Source organism: Rhagoletis zephyria, unplaced genomic scaffold (genome assembly GCF_001687245.7).
Source record: "Rhagoletis zephyria isolate East Lansing unplaced genomic scaffold, Rhagoletis_zephyria_1.1 Rzeph_scaffold_00550, whole genome shotgun sequence".
In the NCBI taxonomy this organism is placed as follows: Eukaryota; Metazoa; Arthropoda; class Insecta; order Diptera; family Tephritidae; genus Rhagoletis; species Rhagoletis zephyria.
In genome coordinates, this window is record NW_016157634.1 from 36,940 (window position 1) to 53,907 (window position 16,968).

Below are 16,968 nucleotides of genomic sequence, written 5' to 3' on the forward strand. Positions count from 1 at the left end.
GAGAAGCGAAATTTAGCAACTTCCGGAAGAAAAGTGGAGTTACTATCACGGCTGCTAGAGGCTATGGAAGCAGAAGGCATCGACGTGGACAAATACGACTTCCAGGGTAAACTCGACGATGCATCCGCAAAGGGTGGACAGAATGATGAGGCCGCTTGTTCGTCGAAGGAAGTGCAGCAGACATCCGGGAAGGTTGAAAAACAGCAAAAGTCTCCACACATGTCATCACAGATTTCATCTCAGCTGCAAGTGAAGGACACACGCATATCATCGCAGCTATATGAAAAGAGTACTCAGCCACAAGACAATTTATTCAAAAATTACTCGGAACTCAGAGAGAGAAAGGATAAAATCGAGGAACGGGAAGATAAATTCGAAGCGCTTATTAAAGAAAAACAGGACAAAGTCGAAGCTAAGGTGGATGAGCTTGAAGATCGTCTCCGGGGTTTGCAGTTGAATCGTCCAGCTAATTGGACGAACGCTCCCAAGGTAAAGACTCCATCCTTTGATGGCACTATTCCTTTCCAGGTCTTTAAGCTCCAGTTTGAGAAGACAGCTACAGCAAATCACTGGAGCATGGAGGATAAATCCGCTGCACTGTTCGTTGCATTAAAAGGACCTGCAGCGGAAATCTCGCAGACTATTCCTGATTGTGAAAGGAACAGTTAGGATGCGTTAATGGGTGGAGCGGAAAGACGTTATGGTAGCGAGCACAGGAGACAGATTTACCAGATGGAGCTGGAGAATCGCTGCCAGAAATCCAACGAGACTCTACAGGAATTCACCTTCAAGATTGAAAAGTTGGCTCATTTGGCAATTGGAGATGCATCTGGTGAGCACCTCAAAATAGTAAAAATCTAGAGGTTCATCAACGGAATGCGGTACGTGTATACCAAGCGAGAGACGTACGCGAATCCCAAGCCAACATTTGCTGAAACTGTCTCGTATGCTCAGACACGTGAAACGGCGGCGCTCCTAAGTAGACCAGCCTACAAAGCACATCGCGTGGAAGTGGAGACACCGGACGAGACAAAGGAAATGCTGAATAAGCTAATCCAACTGCTGGGCGAGAAAAAGCATGGCTCTGGCAAACGTTTTAAATGTGGAAAGCCAGGCCACTTCGCCCGCGATTGCAGCGCAAGTTCCAGTGCGCTCAACAATTCAGCAGGAGGCAAACGCAGGACTGAAGGAGACGAATCCAACTCTAATCAGTCGTTAAACTAAAACGATCCAGCAGCAAGGGCGCGCGCTGGCTCCCGCAATTGAATGCCCCATAATCTCCGTCTCACAAATTGGCCGGAAAGCATGCAGCTGTTGGTGGATGTGTGAATGGGCAGAAGAGAATACTCACAGTGGATACTGGAACGACACGTTCCATTATTCGACCGGATTTGGCCACTTTTTATGTGAAGCCACTACCTGGAGCAAAGCTGCATACTGCAACTGGTGAATGCACCCAAGTGTTAGGAGAAGTACCATGCGAGGTAATAATCGACGGTGTGGCCTCGAACACTAAGTTTATAGTGGCAGACATTGTGGATGAAGTCATCATCGGCTTACTTGGCCAAGGCATGAAGATTGACCCCCAGAGAATGATCCTGACAGATCGTCACAGGAAAGTGCCACTTAGGGTTGGTTACGACAGCCAGTGCTGCAGCAGACGGTTAGTCTTAGAGGAAGTGTCGAAAATTCCACCAGAAACGGAAGTGGTTAGTTGGGCAGAGGTTGACTGTGATGGAGACGAAATGGTTTCGTGTGGAGAAGGAAGTGGTTCACCGATACAGGAAAAGCGTGACGGTTCCGCCAGCTTAGTGAAGAAGACGTCGCAACAAAGAAGTTGTCAGGGCAACCCAGGCAGTGTTTCCGGCAGGAGGAAAGCCGCTAAACCACGTTTCAATGGTGATACGCCGGAGTTAAGCTGGAAGTCAAGGATGAGGTTATACATGTCCGGTCAATGAGGTTGACGTCGGCGAAAAAGCGAGATGCGGAAACACTGGGCAAGTTTCCGCGTGGGGAACCGGATTTTCCAAGATGTGCTAAAGGCACGAAGGCAGGAGCCTGGATGTCGTGGACAGAGGATGCGGCATAGATCTGGCGAAAAGGGTGCCCACGAGAGGAGACATGGTCTGGTCACCACAAGTGGCCGGCAGAGATGGTGCACCACCGGAGATAAGCTGGAAGCAATGTCCAGTAACGCATCGAGCCGAGAGGAGCTACAGGAAGGCGATTTGGTGCTGTTGCACATGCCGCAGCCGAAGAAAGGCTTCACCGTTCAGTTGCCATAAGTGCGAGCGCAGGTATATAAGGGCGCCGCCACAGCGAAGTGAGTTAATTACAAGTCAGCAAGCTACAAGTAAAGTGAGCAGAGAAGTGAGTTGCGAATAAGCAAGCAATGAGTTTAATTGTGTTAACAAGTTTAGTAAAGTGTTATTATTGCTTTAACAAGTATTGTACAGCATTTTTAGTGTATTAGCGAGTATTGTAAATTGTTTGTTGTACAATAAAGTTAATTGTACTACAATTTGGTCATCGTTAGCATTCATTTAACAATCCAGATATACGATTCGAAGGATATTTGGGAAATCCCTCGAGGTTTCAAGCATAATCGTAAAGTTGCCACTTAAGCGAATAATTGATATCGCTTTTATTCGCCAGAAAAGAACCAACACAATCAATAAAATTTAAAATAGTTTGTATTGCGAAATATATTCGACACTTTATTAAAATTTAAACCTTTTTCTTTTATAATTATTGTTTACTAACGACTCGACACCCAACTGTGCAGACTAATATCTCCGCGCTTTGATAAGCTGTGCAAGGTGTTAATAATAAACGTGGTAAAATCGTGATGTGTCCAACGTACGCAACAAATTTTAATATACAAAATATGCAATATGTTACGGAGTTGAATCGCTTATGTGTAGTGATTTAGTGAAAATCTACAATTGGTTCAATGCAAATAACAAAATTTAGAGGTTATGTATCCTCGAAACAGTGACAGTGTTCGCAAATATACAAAAGAATGTAACCCAACTAAGAGGGACAATGAAAAAACGATCAGAAAAACGAAGATTATGAATTATGGACTGTGAATTTAAACCAAATCGAGATTCTTCACTAACAATATTATGTGATACGGATCACTGTTGCGAGTATATATATACGAGTGGACGCAAGGTGCACTTATTTTTGGTTACCGATCGCGGACGCAATTTGAACCGAGACTCTAAAAAATGTGTAGCAAACCAACGAGTACTGTGTGACACTGTGTGTGTATATGTTAATGTTGCAAGAACACCTAATTGTGGTCACTTGCGGATGGACAGACTAACCTCAATTAATGACAGTGTGGTTTCAAATTTAAATGCTCCAATTGTATATTTTTACTTTAAACACTCGCGAGATTCTCGTTTGCGCACGCGCATTGAATTTAAAACGTTTTTATGGCAAATTTCTAACAAGTGCAATTGAAATTATAACCACGTACCTTGAACAGCGTTGCCATTTTAGCCGTTTTCCGGCTATATTTAGCCGGTTTTGATAGCAACTAGCCGGAGAAAATTTGATCTAGCCGGCAGCCGATTTGTTAGCCGGTTTGTAAAAAAAAGTTAGCCGTTTTTAGCCGATTTTACTATTTGCCTAATTTTCAGGTGCAAAAAGTAAACAAGTTGTTCGAAAGCAATAATGCAGACCCAATGAAGATTTTTAATGAACTCAATGTTTTACTTTCGCATCTATGCTCCCTAGTGGTTATTAGCGCGGACACATTTGATCCTATATGCTCCCCGTTGGAACCATACCTTGCTCCATTTCCTCAGTTTTATCACAGTTTTGAAGAGTATTTAAAAACAAAAGTAAGCACAAACGCTTTTGACCACGAAGCCGAGAAAATAATTCGAGAAAATGGTCGCTATTTTATTATCACTTTAATAAAGGAATTACGCCAACGCCTCCCTACAAATATTGCCACACTAAAAAAAATTGACTTTTTTCGGTTGGAAATGCATTAAGAGTAATTAAACCAAAAGTATTTGTTCAACTACAGCAACAAAAACCCAAATATAATGCCGACGAAATAACATCCATAGAGATGCAATGGCAACGGTTAACGTTACATACCTGGAGTAATTTAGACTCAACTGTAAAATTTTGGGCCGAAGTTTATCAATTTCGAAATGCCCTAGGAGAAAACCCTTTTGCTGACCTTTGCAACCTAGTTTTTAGTTTTCTTGTTTTGCCTATAAGTAATGCAGAAATTGAGCGAATATTTAGTTCAATGAATATAAAAAAAACTAAGCAAAGAAATCCAATGTGCGTTAAAACGTTAAACGCTATTTTATATATAAGATACGGTTTAAAACGTGAAGAAAAATGCTGCCATAATTTTACTGTAGATGACGATCTCTTAAAATTAATGAATTCAGGTGATATATACAATAGTGATTCATTTTTATAATGAGGAATATACACTCGATATAAATTAATGGTGTTAACTAGTCTTTCGTTTCTTGCAATTTATTTAAATAAAGCATGTGAATTTTCACTAAAACATTTTAGCCGTTTTTTGCCAGGGTCTATGTGAAATTTCACTAAAACATTTTAGCCGTTTTTAGCCGTTTTTTTTTGCCAATTTAGCCGGTCGGCCCAAAAAGTTCTGGCAACACTGACCTTGAATTAAAAGTGATTGGTGTTTGGTGGTTGTAGTGTAGTATGCTCGCTGGTGTCCTGGCAAATGTAGCAGGTGTTGTGGCAAGTAAGCTAAGTGTGGTTGAGTTGTCGCTAGATCTCTGTGGCTTGACCGATTGCTGTTGCGGAAAACGTTGTGGCAAAAGTGATTTCTGGACAATAATTCCCTGTGTACGCTGTGGTTGTGGACTGTAATTAATATCAATATGCAGGTCGTTGGTCATATATCGCTCGGCTTCGATGGGACCATGTCAAAATGCATGTGCTTTCGGAGGTGCTCGGATGCACTGAGATTTTTATTTAAAGGAAATAAAAGAAAAATATAAGGCCGTGGTTTAATAATAGTTAATTAAGTCATATATTTGGTAAAATTTTATTTTTATACAATTGAGCGATTTGAGGTTATAATAATTTTAGCAGGCGCAAAGTTTGTTTACTCTGTTTTATTAACGAAATATATAAAATAAAAGTGAATAAATGATTTGGTTTGCATAAAATAATAACCGGAAACGTTTTAGTAGTGTTTTAAAAGTGGAAACTGGTGATTTAGTGCATTTTTGACGTGCAAAAATTTGAGTAATAACGAAGATATTGGTCAATCTGTGGGGACTAGTTTACGAAGGACTGAGGTGTTTAGACGTGTTTGGCTCTGCTCGGAAAACTTTGTATTGCAAAAATGGCAAAGCGACCATAGCCAAGTGTTAAAAATCGCTAAATATGCGAGATAGAGACTCAATAAGCGAATTTATGTTTTATTAATTACAAATAAAGTGAACAAAATTCCAAAACTAACTATTTTATATTGAAAATAAGTTTTTCACATTTATACAAAATATAAACATAGATCATATACACAGATAAATAAACGGCAAAAATGGGTGTGTGTGCAAAATGCAATTCCACAATAAGAGGGGAAAGTGGTATAGCATGTGAAGGAGTGTGTGGTAAAGTGTACCATGAGAGCCTACAATGTTCAGGAGTTGATAAATATAGCGCAAAAATTATTGGTGAGAAAAACAACTTGATACGATTTATGTGTGACGAATGTATAACATACATACAAAACGTCGACCTGGTGCTACAAGATATGCAGATGAGTGTAAAAAAAAATAACTCTATATTAAACGAATACAAGAGCGAATTCGAAGAAACTATGAAAAAAAGTCAAAATGAGATAAAGTCATTATTGGAAGCAGTTGAAACGCGGTATACACAACGTGTTGCAATGATGGAAAAATCTCAGAAATTATTTGAAAAAAAAATTGGAGAAGTAAAAAACTTATATGAAATGGTTGAAGAAGTAAAAAACAAAACTGAAACAATCGGCAAAGACAACGAAAAGGTACATAGTGAAATCAAAAAGCTGAACAACAACACTAATGAAATACAAATGTCATATGCAGAAACTATTAAAAACAATATAAAGAAAAAGGCATTGCCAGAGTTAAAAAACGATGTTGCAATAATTGTGAAACCCAAAGTAAAGCAAGCGGTTGAAAAAACGAAAACAGATCTGAACAGCAAAGTTGATCCCAAAAATTTGAATATTTCGAAAATTTTATCAAAAAATAATGGTGTAATGGTGATTCATAGTCAAAATAATGATGAACGCGAAAAAATCAAAGATGCCATTGAAAAAAACATTGGCAAAGAATATGAAATAAAAGTGCCAAATTCAATTCGTCCAAGCTTCTTAATTGCAGGAATGAATTTTAAATACGAAAATAGCGATTTAATAGAATCAATAAGGAAGCAAAATAATAACCTGATCCAAGGCTCATTAAAAGTATTGAAGCAGTTTGAAAGAAATCGAGGCAACATAAAGGTGTATAATGCAATCATCGAAATAGATAAAGAGGATTTTACAAAAATTCTTGCCGCAGAGCGAATAAATGTCGGGTGGGATAGATGTAAAGTCTTCGATGCTATTAATGTACTAATGTGCTACAAATGCAAAGGATTTAATCATAAATCAGCCGACTGTAAAAACGAAGAAGCTTGCCACAAATGCCACGGAAAACACAACGATAAAACATGTGAAAAAAATCCAATTAACAAGTGTCTAAATTGCATAAAAGCGAACACAAAATTAAACCTAGCTTTAGACATAAATCATGATACATTTGACAGGCACTGTCAATGCTACAATAATAAACTAGAGATAAAAAAAACAAAAATTAGGTTATTAGCAACTAAATGAAGATGCAGAAAACACACAAAAAATATATAATGAAAAATTCAAGAAACACAAAAATAAACTAAAATGTATATATCTTAATACAAATAGTATCACAGCTAACAAAAATGAAGTTGAAATAATGATCGAGGAAGAAAATCCAGATATTGTACTTTGTGCAGAAACACATACTACGGAGGATGTATATGACTCGGAACTGGAGATTGCTGGGTTCAATCATATTAGATGCGACTCGCATAGTCGTCACACCGGTGGTGTCTTAACCTATATTCATAAGCAAATTGATTTCAAAGTTATATTCAATAGGAGCATAGGTAATAATATATGGTGTATTGTGTTGGAAACAATACGATGTATAACTAAGTGGCGGATTTGTGCGTTATATCACTCACCAAACACCAGTGATGCCGAATTTATAAGACATATTAATGAGGTGATGGAAGATTGCTTTTCTGAAAGCGGCAACAATATCGTTATTGGCGACTTTAATATAAATGTCAATACACACACAACATACTCGAGCCAGCTAATTAGGACGTTCGAATCACTAGCAATGTATCAATTAATTAATTTTAATACAAGAATAACAGAAACAACGCAAACGAGAATAGATCTACTCTTTAGTAACAAAACTGAAGTTGAAGTATCGAATTTGGCTTCGCATAAAATATCAGATCATGAAACTATTTCATTCAAACTACCAATTCAAAAGAAGTACCAAATGAGAATTTATGAAAACCGCGTGTGTTGGAATAACTATACAAAAGACCACTTAGTAAATCTCCTTAGAACTTACAATTTAGCTGAACTAAACAACTGCGAAGTTAGCCTAAAGGTCCAAGGAATAAACAGTATCCTCAATGACGTAATGGCCACTTTAACATATAAAAAACGAGTTCAAGTTAAATTGATTAATAAATGGTACGGCCATGAACTAACAGAATTGAATAAGCTGAAATATGAACAATTTAAAATAGCAGAGAGAACCAATAATTGGGATAACTATATTATAATAAAACGATATTACAAAAAAGCAGTTAAAATAAAAAAGAAAACATTTATGGAAAACGAAATCTCAAGAAATACTAATAACCAAAAGTTAATGTGGAAATGTCTAAAAGACGCCATAAATCTGAGTAGTGAGGTAGCACAAATTCAAAAAATTTCTGTAAATGGTGCTCTTATTGAAGATGATTATGAAATAGCAACTGAATTAAACCGTTACTTTAGTGAGAGCATAAGCAGAATCCGAGATAGCATTGAAATCTTCGAAGCAGGTGGAAATCAAATGGAGATAAACAGAAGCTTGTTTAAACTGAAAGAAATAGATGTTGAAGAACTTATGAGAGTTACAACGAAATTAAAAAACAAATACGGAGGAAAAAAATTAGTAACGGAAGGTGTATTAAAAGACAGCATGGAGTACTTAGGCTATACCTACACATGTGTAATTAATGAAAGTTTCCAATTTGGTGTATTTCCAGATTGCTGGAAGACCTCAGTAATTGTACCTGTTGAAAAAGTAAAGGGAACAATTAAGCCAGAGGAGATATGACCCATAAATACCTTACCTAGCGATGAGAAAATAATAGAAACTGTAGTTAAGAACCAATTGCTGGATTACTTAAATAAATACGAAATTATTATAAATGAGCAGTCAGGGTTTAGATCAAAACACTCGTGTGAAACTGCACTTAACCTGGTAATTGCAGAATGGAAAGAAAGTAGAACGAAGAAACAATTTACAATTTCAGTTTTCCTCGACCTAAAAAGAGCGTTCGAAACAGTAGACAGAGATATTCTTATAAAAAAACTGTATAATATTGGCATTAGAAATATAGCGCTTAACTGGTTCAAAAGTTACCTTAGTGGAAGAAAACAGAAAACTGTAATAAGAAGTAAGACTTCCCCCGAAGTGGACATTGAAATAGGATTGCCACAGGGATCGGTGCTTGCAGCAATTCTTTTTATAATTTACATAAATGATATTAAAAACTGTATCAAATACTGCAAAACAAGATTATTCGCTGATGATGCACTTTTGACTATAAGCTGTAACACGATTGATGAGGCAGCCTCAAAAATACAGTCGGACCTACAGGCAATATATAAGTGGTTGTGCCAAAATATGCTTAAAATAAACATAGAAAAGACAAAATGGATGATAATGGGGTCTAGAGTGACTCAAGATGATAATGTGTCGCTAAAAATAGCAAATACCCCTATAGAAAGAGTAAACCGAATAAAATATCTGGGAATAATTATAGATGACAAATTAAAATTGGATGAACATCTAAAATACATTGAAGGGAAAATTTCCAAAAAAATAGGGTTCATGTTTCGATCATGCAAGCATATTAGTAAGCAATACAAAATACTGGTCTATAGATCCATTATCGAGCCGCATTTCATTTACTGCCCTACAATTCTATTCGCATTAGCTGATTTGCAAATATCCAGGCTACAAATTAAGCAAAACAAAATTATGCGTTTCATATTAAGAAAACGGTATGATACCCCAATTAAAGATTTACTTGACAGCTTAAACTGGCTTAGTGTAAAACAGAACATGACTTACTACACATTGAAGTTTATACACAACATAAAGTTGGGAAACCTGCCGAATTACCTAAGTGAACGTGTCAGACTAAATAGAGAGGTCCATAGCTATCAAACAAGACACAATAACAACTTTTACTTGCCGGTAGTGAGATCCGAATTCGATAAAAAAAGTATATACTACGATGGAATTAGAGAATATAATGATCTGCCAATTGATATTAGAAACTGCAATAATACCAAAAAATTTAAAAAATTATTATACAGCTACTGTAAAGCGCTACCTATCAAGTAGTTAAAAATTTTTAGTAAATAATTTTATAGATTATTAGATAATTGAAGTCGAAGAAATTTAAAGAATCGAAACAAATATGTAAACATTAAAAATACTTTGTACCTTATTAAATTATCTAGATCTCCAAGATCGTAATAAATAAATAAATAAATAAATTGAGTATATTACCTTAATACTTGAATATCGCTAACGCTGGTAGCTCCATGTAGACTCACACGAGAAGTGACAGATTAAATTAAATCGCTTTAGTTGCAGACTCCCGGACAAACACCGATATAGAAGGGAAAAGTTAACGAAAGTTCGTTGTCCGGCGGGAAGGACTTGCTAATGGCCCAAGTCTTCCCGTTAATACGTACACACATATGTATTTGAGTGTATAAGAAAAACAGACATTAAGGCGGAGCACCAGCTTTTTGAAATATTTAGGCTTAAGGCCTAAACAGGCGCTTTGAGCGACCTCTAAATATTTTTTGATTTCAAAATAAAAAAAAGGGATATATTTTTTTTGGTATAGAACAATCCTAGGGGGAAAAAGCATAAAAATTCCGACTTTACTTTTTCACCCTCATGTAGATACATGTGTAGCTGTAACACCGCTCCAAAGACTTGTGCGTGAGACATACACAGGCGAAGGCAAAAGGATAAGAATAGGAAGCCCGGCATTGGGTCGTGGGGCATAATATGCAAATAAAATACTCAGGCTGCGTTTTGAATTTTTTACGCACACACTCCATGTTACAAGTAATATCGGCGGATGCGAGCCTGTAACCACAGCCTGTGATTGAAAACATAATCCGGCTTAATTATCCTTCCACTCCATCAGCGTATCTGTCACTAACGCAAACATGTTCCCCAATATTGAAGCGCAACATGAGTAAAAGCGAATTGTAGCGCGAATACGTATGCGTGTTTGTGGGTGTTGTGTAAGTCAGATATGTACGTATGTATGCGTGAATACGTGTGAATGTATGCTGAGTGAAAAATAAAGAAGATATCGTCTGGTTGAAGTGCCGGGGCACGATCGGTTGCCAAACCGTTACCAAAAACCAATCGTTAGTCTACTGTTGAAGGAAAAAGTAGTAAAGTGTGCCATTGTATAAAACAAAGATTAAATTATGTACTTGTCAATGTTATTGTAGCTTATTGACATTTTATTTTTTTAATATTTTTATTGAGCTTTGTACCACGATTGTTTATAAGGAAAAATTGAAAAAGCAACAAAGTCTAAGCGGTCGAAGTCTTAGCAGCTATTTCGGAGATCACCACATCTCTTCATCAGACAGATAATATACCAAATGAATGAATTGGTTTTAAAGCGTATATTTTTTTCACCTAAAATATTTATGTTTTCTAGTTTTAACAGCTTGTTACTTGATTCTATATATTCCAATATTTCAAAGTTGTTTACATAGTTATATTTCAAATAGTTCCAAATTTTAGACTCAGTGTTTTCATATGTGATATTATTTATCCCAGTTTGATTTTCAAAAGTAATTAAATATGTTCCTTCTAGTGTTAGGTTTTCGACATTATTTTTTCCTGAAATTAGTATTGCCCCTTGTTTCACTATTTCAATTTTATTGTTCCGTTCTTTAATTTTTTACATTTTCCTTGATTTTTATTTAAAATTTCTGACAAACATGATTTTTCTTTTACTAATTTACAATATGTGTTTCACTTTACAATTATAAATATTATAAAATTTGCTTTTAGAATTTGTTACATTTCTGTTGATTAGAAGCTTACCATCTAGTTGAGCTATAGCCCTTACTTCATAAAACTTACAAGTTAATTCTATTTTTGTGTATTTAATGTAAAGTACAATTATGTCATTCTTTTGTATAATTATAAACTCTGAAATGTCCATTAACCGTAACTGTCATAGAGTTCCATGTTGATAATAAGTGATATTTTTTAGTTCGTCAAATGTAAAATAGTTGGGTTTTAAATTCCTAATTTTCCAAAAGTTATTGTATTTATCATGTTTTGAAGTTCATGCAAAATAAACTGATTTCGTTTCTTCTCTATATTTCTAGCAAATGTGTCACCTTTAATATTTTGCACTGTATCAGTCAGTTGTGTGATAATTTTAAAAATTTCTGAGTTTGTTGTAAACTGCTTGTTATTAGGTGCGTTCGACAAGTCAAAAATTTGTAATAGTTTTTCCAAATTTTTACTGGATGGCGTTCGATAACGACAAAAAATTATCCAACACACAAAAATTGTGAGAGCAAGCGTTCATTTTAATACAAGAGAAGCGTTCATTTTGTACTGGCAAAATTTTAGTCAGCAAAAATTATCCAACACGAAAACATATGATCACAAAACATATGGTTGCAATTTCTGTAAACAAACAAAATTGCATTTTCCGAGTTTTGGTATTTATATGCTTTTTGGCCACAGTATAGACAGTAACCAACCTCTTTGGGTTGTTGTTGTAGTAGTCGTTGTTGTTGTAGTTATATTCACTTCTGAGGAAGGCACGGGGTTGTGTGCTGCTATTTAATGGCCTTCCTCAGACTTTTTCTTAGATTTCAGGGTTGTGTGCTGTATTATTATTATATAAATAAATTTAAGTATTTGTCAAATCGTGATTTTATTAAAAGAAAATTATAAATGGTGTTGAAAAACCAAACAAACGCTCGTGCGAAAGCTCTATTTTTGTGTATTGTTAAAATTTATACATGGCGTACTTATTCTTTTGTGGACTTTATGTTACTTGAGAATTTAGACAACGTGCGAGCTGCCAGGTTCTGTTATCAATATAATTAACACAAGCTTTTCCGAGTGGTTGCCTTTCAATAAAAAGAATAAACAAATATTCGCAAATAAATTGGATTTATTTTATAACTGACAACTAACCTACGCTTTTTGTTCTTTTCTCCATTTTAATTTTGACTCCTTATTACCGCCAACAACTTTATGTGTATACATATTTACAAGCTGTCAAAATTTTGCGTAGTCCTACGAGCTAGGTAAAAACTATGGCATTCGTATTAACAACGAGAAATCTCAAAATTTTTGTTTGGTCTTTCCAAATTTTCTCTTTTTAATCAGTTGGCAAAGGCCCTCAGTGGCAGCGCTCCGAGCGTTGAGATAGTAATTTCATGTCAATTAGTAGAAAAGTTCCATGTTGAAAAAACTTTTTATTATGGCGAGAAAATTTTACATTTCTGCTGTGCCAATTCGTGACTTTTTACTGTTGGAAATTTTTGACAGTTGCTCTAGTTCAAAAGACGTTGAGCAATTAAAATCAGAAATTATACAAAAAAGACTTGTCTTTACTGACATTTATTCTTCTAGAACTAAAAGCCATGAATTTATTAGACGCCTTAGTAATAAAATCAAACCATCAGGCCGGGTTGCAAATTTTCATTCACCTCATAGTTAACAAAAATTTACAATCCGTAGTACTTTTCTGTCAATTCGCAAATGCGTTTAATTTAAATCGTTTAGAAAATGCGTCATTTATGTATACCATTTTATGTGGAATTATTCAATAAATTTCGTTTTACACTATACTTTTTGAAACAATTTGGAGTTAATTATTTTTTGTTTCTTAAAAGCAACCCTGCGTGCTTGGAAGGCGTGTGTACCAATAATTTCATGCCTAGCATATTCATCCCCGAGGAAGGCAGTCGCCTGTTCGTTTCCTTCTTTGCTTTTTCATCTCTTTGGGAGAGAATTTTCGCTTACTCTCTTGATTTTGATTGTTGGCTGGTGTTGGCTAATTTTGTTATCGAACGCAACTATTGTTTGAAATTAATTCGTCTAATTTGTCATTCATTTTGATGAAATCGTCATGGTCCGGAGTTCCTGCTATCCATTTCCAAGGTGTTCTTAATGCATTTATACCTCTTTTTTGTCTAAAAGTATTTTATTTTAATTGTCCTACCAACGTTTCTATTACTAAAATTTCTGATTCAGTCTGCATTATTAAATTCAAATTTAGCGTTGTTATTTTTGTCGTAAAGAACACTGTTATATAAATTTGTCGAGTGTAATCTATGATGTCAGTTTTTGTTAAACTGAGTAGTAATCCAAGAAGTAAAAGTAGCATGATGGCATTCTAAAATATTATGATTTTATGTTATCTTTACGAACAATTCTATTCCTATTATTAATTATTATCTTATTCCCTAGATTTTCCTTTACTTGTTGCTTTTTATACTTAGTTTTTAGTTTATTTCTTTCTCCTATAACTTTTTCGTAAATCATTTGGCCTGGATAAAACTGTTTATCCGTTCTATTTTTATTATGAGTCGTGAGCATTTTTACCTGCGCTTGCCTGAGGATGTTGGGTAAATTTTCATGTTTTACTTTATTGTGGAAAACATCGCTCACTATGTTGTATTCCTATTTTATGCATCTATCGATTTCGATTATAGTGGAATGGACTCTCTCTATTTGTCCATTAGTAGTACTGTGCCTTGGATCGCAAAAATAAATTTCAATATTTAATCTCTGCATTAATGATTTGAATTGGGGTGTTGTGAAGCTTGGTTCGTTATCTAATGTGATTCGTTTTACATCTGGGAAAGTTTGGAGCAGTTTCAAAATTTTTTCCTCAATGTTAGATTTATCCTCAATGTTTTTTAATATTAGAAATTTAGAATAAGCGTCTACACACGTGATGAATTTCAACTTTTGGGCATAATAAATGTCTATGTGAAGTTGTTCGCCTTCTTCTTTTGGAATTGGAGCTTTACATATTGGATTGTTTTAGGATGCCTATCGTATTTATTTTTATTGCATATTATGCAGTTTTGCACGTACTCTTTTATTTTCTTTCTCATTTCTGGCCAATAGTATAGCTTTTCTATTTGTTTCATATTTTCGTTAGAGCTTCGACGAGCTCTGTTGTATGTCTGTTCAATTGTACCCGATTGATCTTCTGTATTGATGATACCCATTGGAAAAAGTTTGGTGAACAAAAATTTGTTTTGAAATGTTTTTTTCAGCGNCGCTGTATTTCGTGCGAATCCTCTACTGTGCAGTGTATTGCTGTTACCAAGTTAGGTCTAATATATTCTTTCAAAATTGTGAGTAGATTCTCAACTGTGTCGTATTCGATCAAGTGTCTTTTGTTTCCAAAAGTTTCGATTAGTTCATGGATAGTGAACCTATTTTTACATAATATAATTTGCTGCCTAAACTGGTTTAAGAGTTTTTTAGTTTCTTGGATATGAATGCTTTCGCTACTTTGTGCGGAATGTTGCGATTCATAATCTGGCGAATTCGCTGCTCAAATTGTTCAATTCAATGTGGGATAGTGCATCAGCTACTATATTAGTTTTTCCTGGCTGATACACAAATTTAGGAGAAAATTCTTCGATAAACGCGTGCCATCTTTTCATTTTGGAATTTGGGTTACGAGTTGATAATGAAAATGTTAACCGTTGATGATCTATATGAATTTCAAGATTAGTTACCCCATATAGGTAGTTACGAAGGTTTTTCAACGCCCATACAATGGCGTACAACTCTTCTTCGTTTGTAGCATAATTTCTTTCCGTTTTATCGAGAGTTTTAGACATAAAGGTAATTGCTTTATTTTCCTGAGAAAGCACTGCGCCTATTGCAACGTTAGATGCATCAGTAGTCAACACGAATTGTTTTGAATAATCGGGCTGCGTCAACTCCATTTCTGACGCTAAATGCCTTTTCAGTTTGTTAAAAGCAGAAACACCATTTTCATCTATTTCTATAGTTTATTTTTGTGACATGTTTTTTGAAAATCTACCGTTTCCTGCTGATAAATATTTCGTCAAAGGCAAATTTGCGATAAGATCCTTGGGTAATTCGGTATCACCTCGATTTTATGGGGATCTGTTTTGACAATATTTTGGGCTATAATATAACCCAGAAACTCTATTCAGTCCGTAAAATTTTGGTTTTTCAAGTGAAATTTTCATGTGGGCTTTACTTAGTGTTTCAATTATCATTTCTAAATCCTTCACGTATTGTTCTAAATTTTCTGAAAAAATTATTATGTCATCCATATAAACGTGACATATTCTTCCTAAGTGGTCACGCAGTATATCGTCCATTGCTCTTTGAAAAATTCTGGGAGCATTTTTTAGACCAAAAGGCATGCGTAAAAATTCGTATTTTCCGTTATTAATGGAAAAAGCTGTTTCCTCTATGTAATTTTCTGATATTAAAATTTGGTGAAAGCCGGACTCCAAGTCTATACTTGAGCAATATTTTGCTTTCCCCAAATTTGATAAAATTATGTTTGTATCCGGGATAGGGTTACGATCGGAAACAGTATGTTCATTTAATTTTTTGTAGTCTATAACCATTCTAAATTTCGGTGAACCGTCATCGTTTGTTCCTTTTATTGGTACGACCTAGATTGGTGAATTATAAGGACTTTTACTAGGCCTTATGATTTCTTCATTTAACAACTTGTTAATTTCTTTATTCAAAATGAATTCACGGATAGGGGGTATGGATATTGTCCGCTCCATATAGGTTCCTTACTTTCCATTCTTATTTCTGCTGTTACGTTTGTTCTAAACGCAAAGCTTGTATTAATTTTAAAATGAGTTTCTTCAATTTTATCTTTTACCTTTTCTTTTAACACTGATAATTCCTCATTTTAATGTCCAGGATTTTTATCCAAATTATAATCTTCAGCTGATAATTCTGAGCCTCTTTCACTCAGTATTGAATAATTGTCTACGATATTGCCGGAATATTCGTCGACTAGCGATTTAGGATATTCATGTCCCAAAGCAAAATATTTATTTAGTATAATATTATTGCCGGTATCAACTTTGGCGGGGTCTTAGGATTTTCCTATCCCAAGAGGTTTAAATTTTCTGCATTTTTGCACTTTTTAACTACTTTTTTTGTTTTGCCGGTAAAAACTTCGGCGGGCGCCTTAGGACTTTCTTGTCCCACGGGGTTTAAATTTTCTGCACTTTTGCACTTTTTAACTTCTTTGTTTGTTTTGCTGGTAAAAACTTCGGCGGGCGCCTTAGGACTTTCTTGTCCCACGGGGTTTAAATTTTCTGCACTTTTGCACTTTTTAACTTCTTTGTTTGTTTTGCTGGTAAAAACTTCGGCGGGCGCCTTAGGACTTTCTTGTCCCAAGCGGTTTAAATTTTCTGCATTTTTGCACCTTCTAACTTCATTTTGTATATTGCCGGTAAAAACTTCGGCGGGCGCCTTAGGACTTTCTTGTCCCAAGGGGTTAAAATGTTCCGCATATTTGCACCTTTTA

The 16,968-nt window shown here is 35.3% G+C and overlaps 1 protein-coding gene across 1 annotated transcript; it reads left to right on the forward strand.

The window, feature by feature from the left end:
- Positions 1 to 219: 219 nt before the first annotated feature.
- Positions 220 to 8,438, forward strand: LOC108360271 (putative leucine-rich repeat-containing protein DDB_G0290503). The gene is made up of 4 exons (XM_017612479.1): positions 220 to 489; positions 5,822 to 6,867; positions 6,974 to 7,197; positions 7,921 to 8,438. The coding sequence occupies exons 1-4, from the start codon at positions 220 to 222 to the stop codon at positions 8,436 to 8,438; spliced, it is 2,058 nt and encodes a 685-aa protein (XP_017467968.1).
- The last annotated feature ends 8,530 nt before the right edge of the window (positions 8,439 to 16,968 follow it).

Coding starts and splice junctions, on each gene's coding strand:
- LOC108360271 (XM_017612479.1), top strand. CDS start 220: ATGTCATCACAGATTTCATCTCAGCTGCAAGTGAAGGACACACGCATA. Junction 6,868..6,973: donor ATAAAAAAAACAAAAATTAG/GTTATTAGCAAC, acceptor TAATACAAATAG/TATCACAGCTAACAAAAATG. Junction 7,198..7,920: donor TATATTCAATAGGAGCATAG/GTAATAATATAT, acceptor ACAAAAAAGCAG/TTAAAATAAAAAAGAAAACA.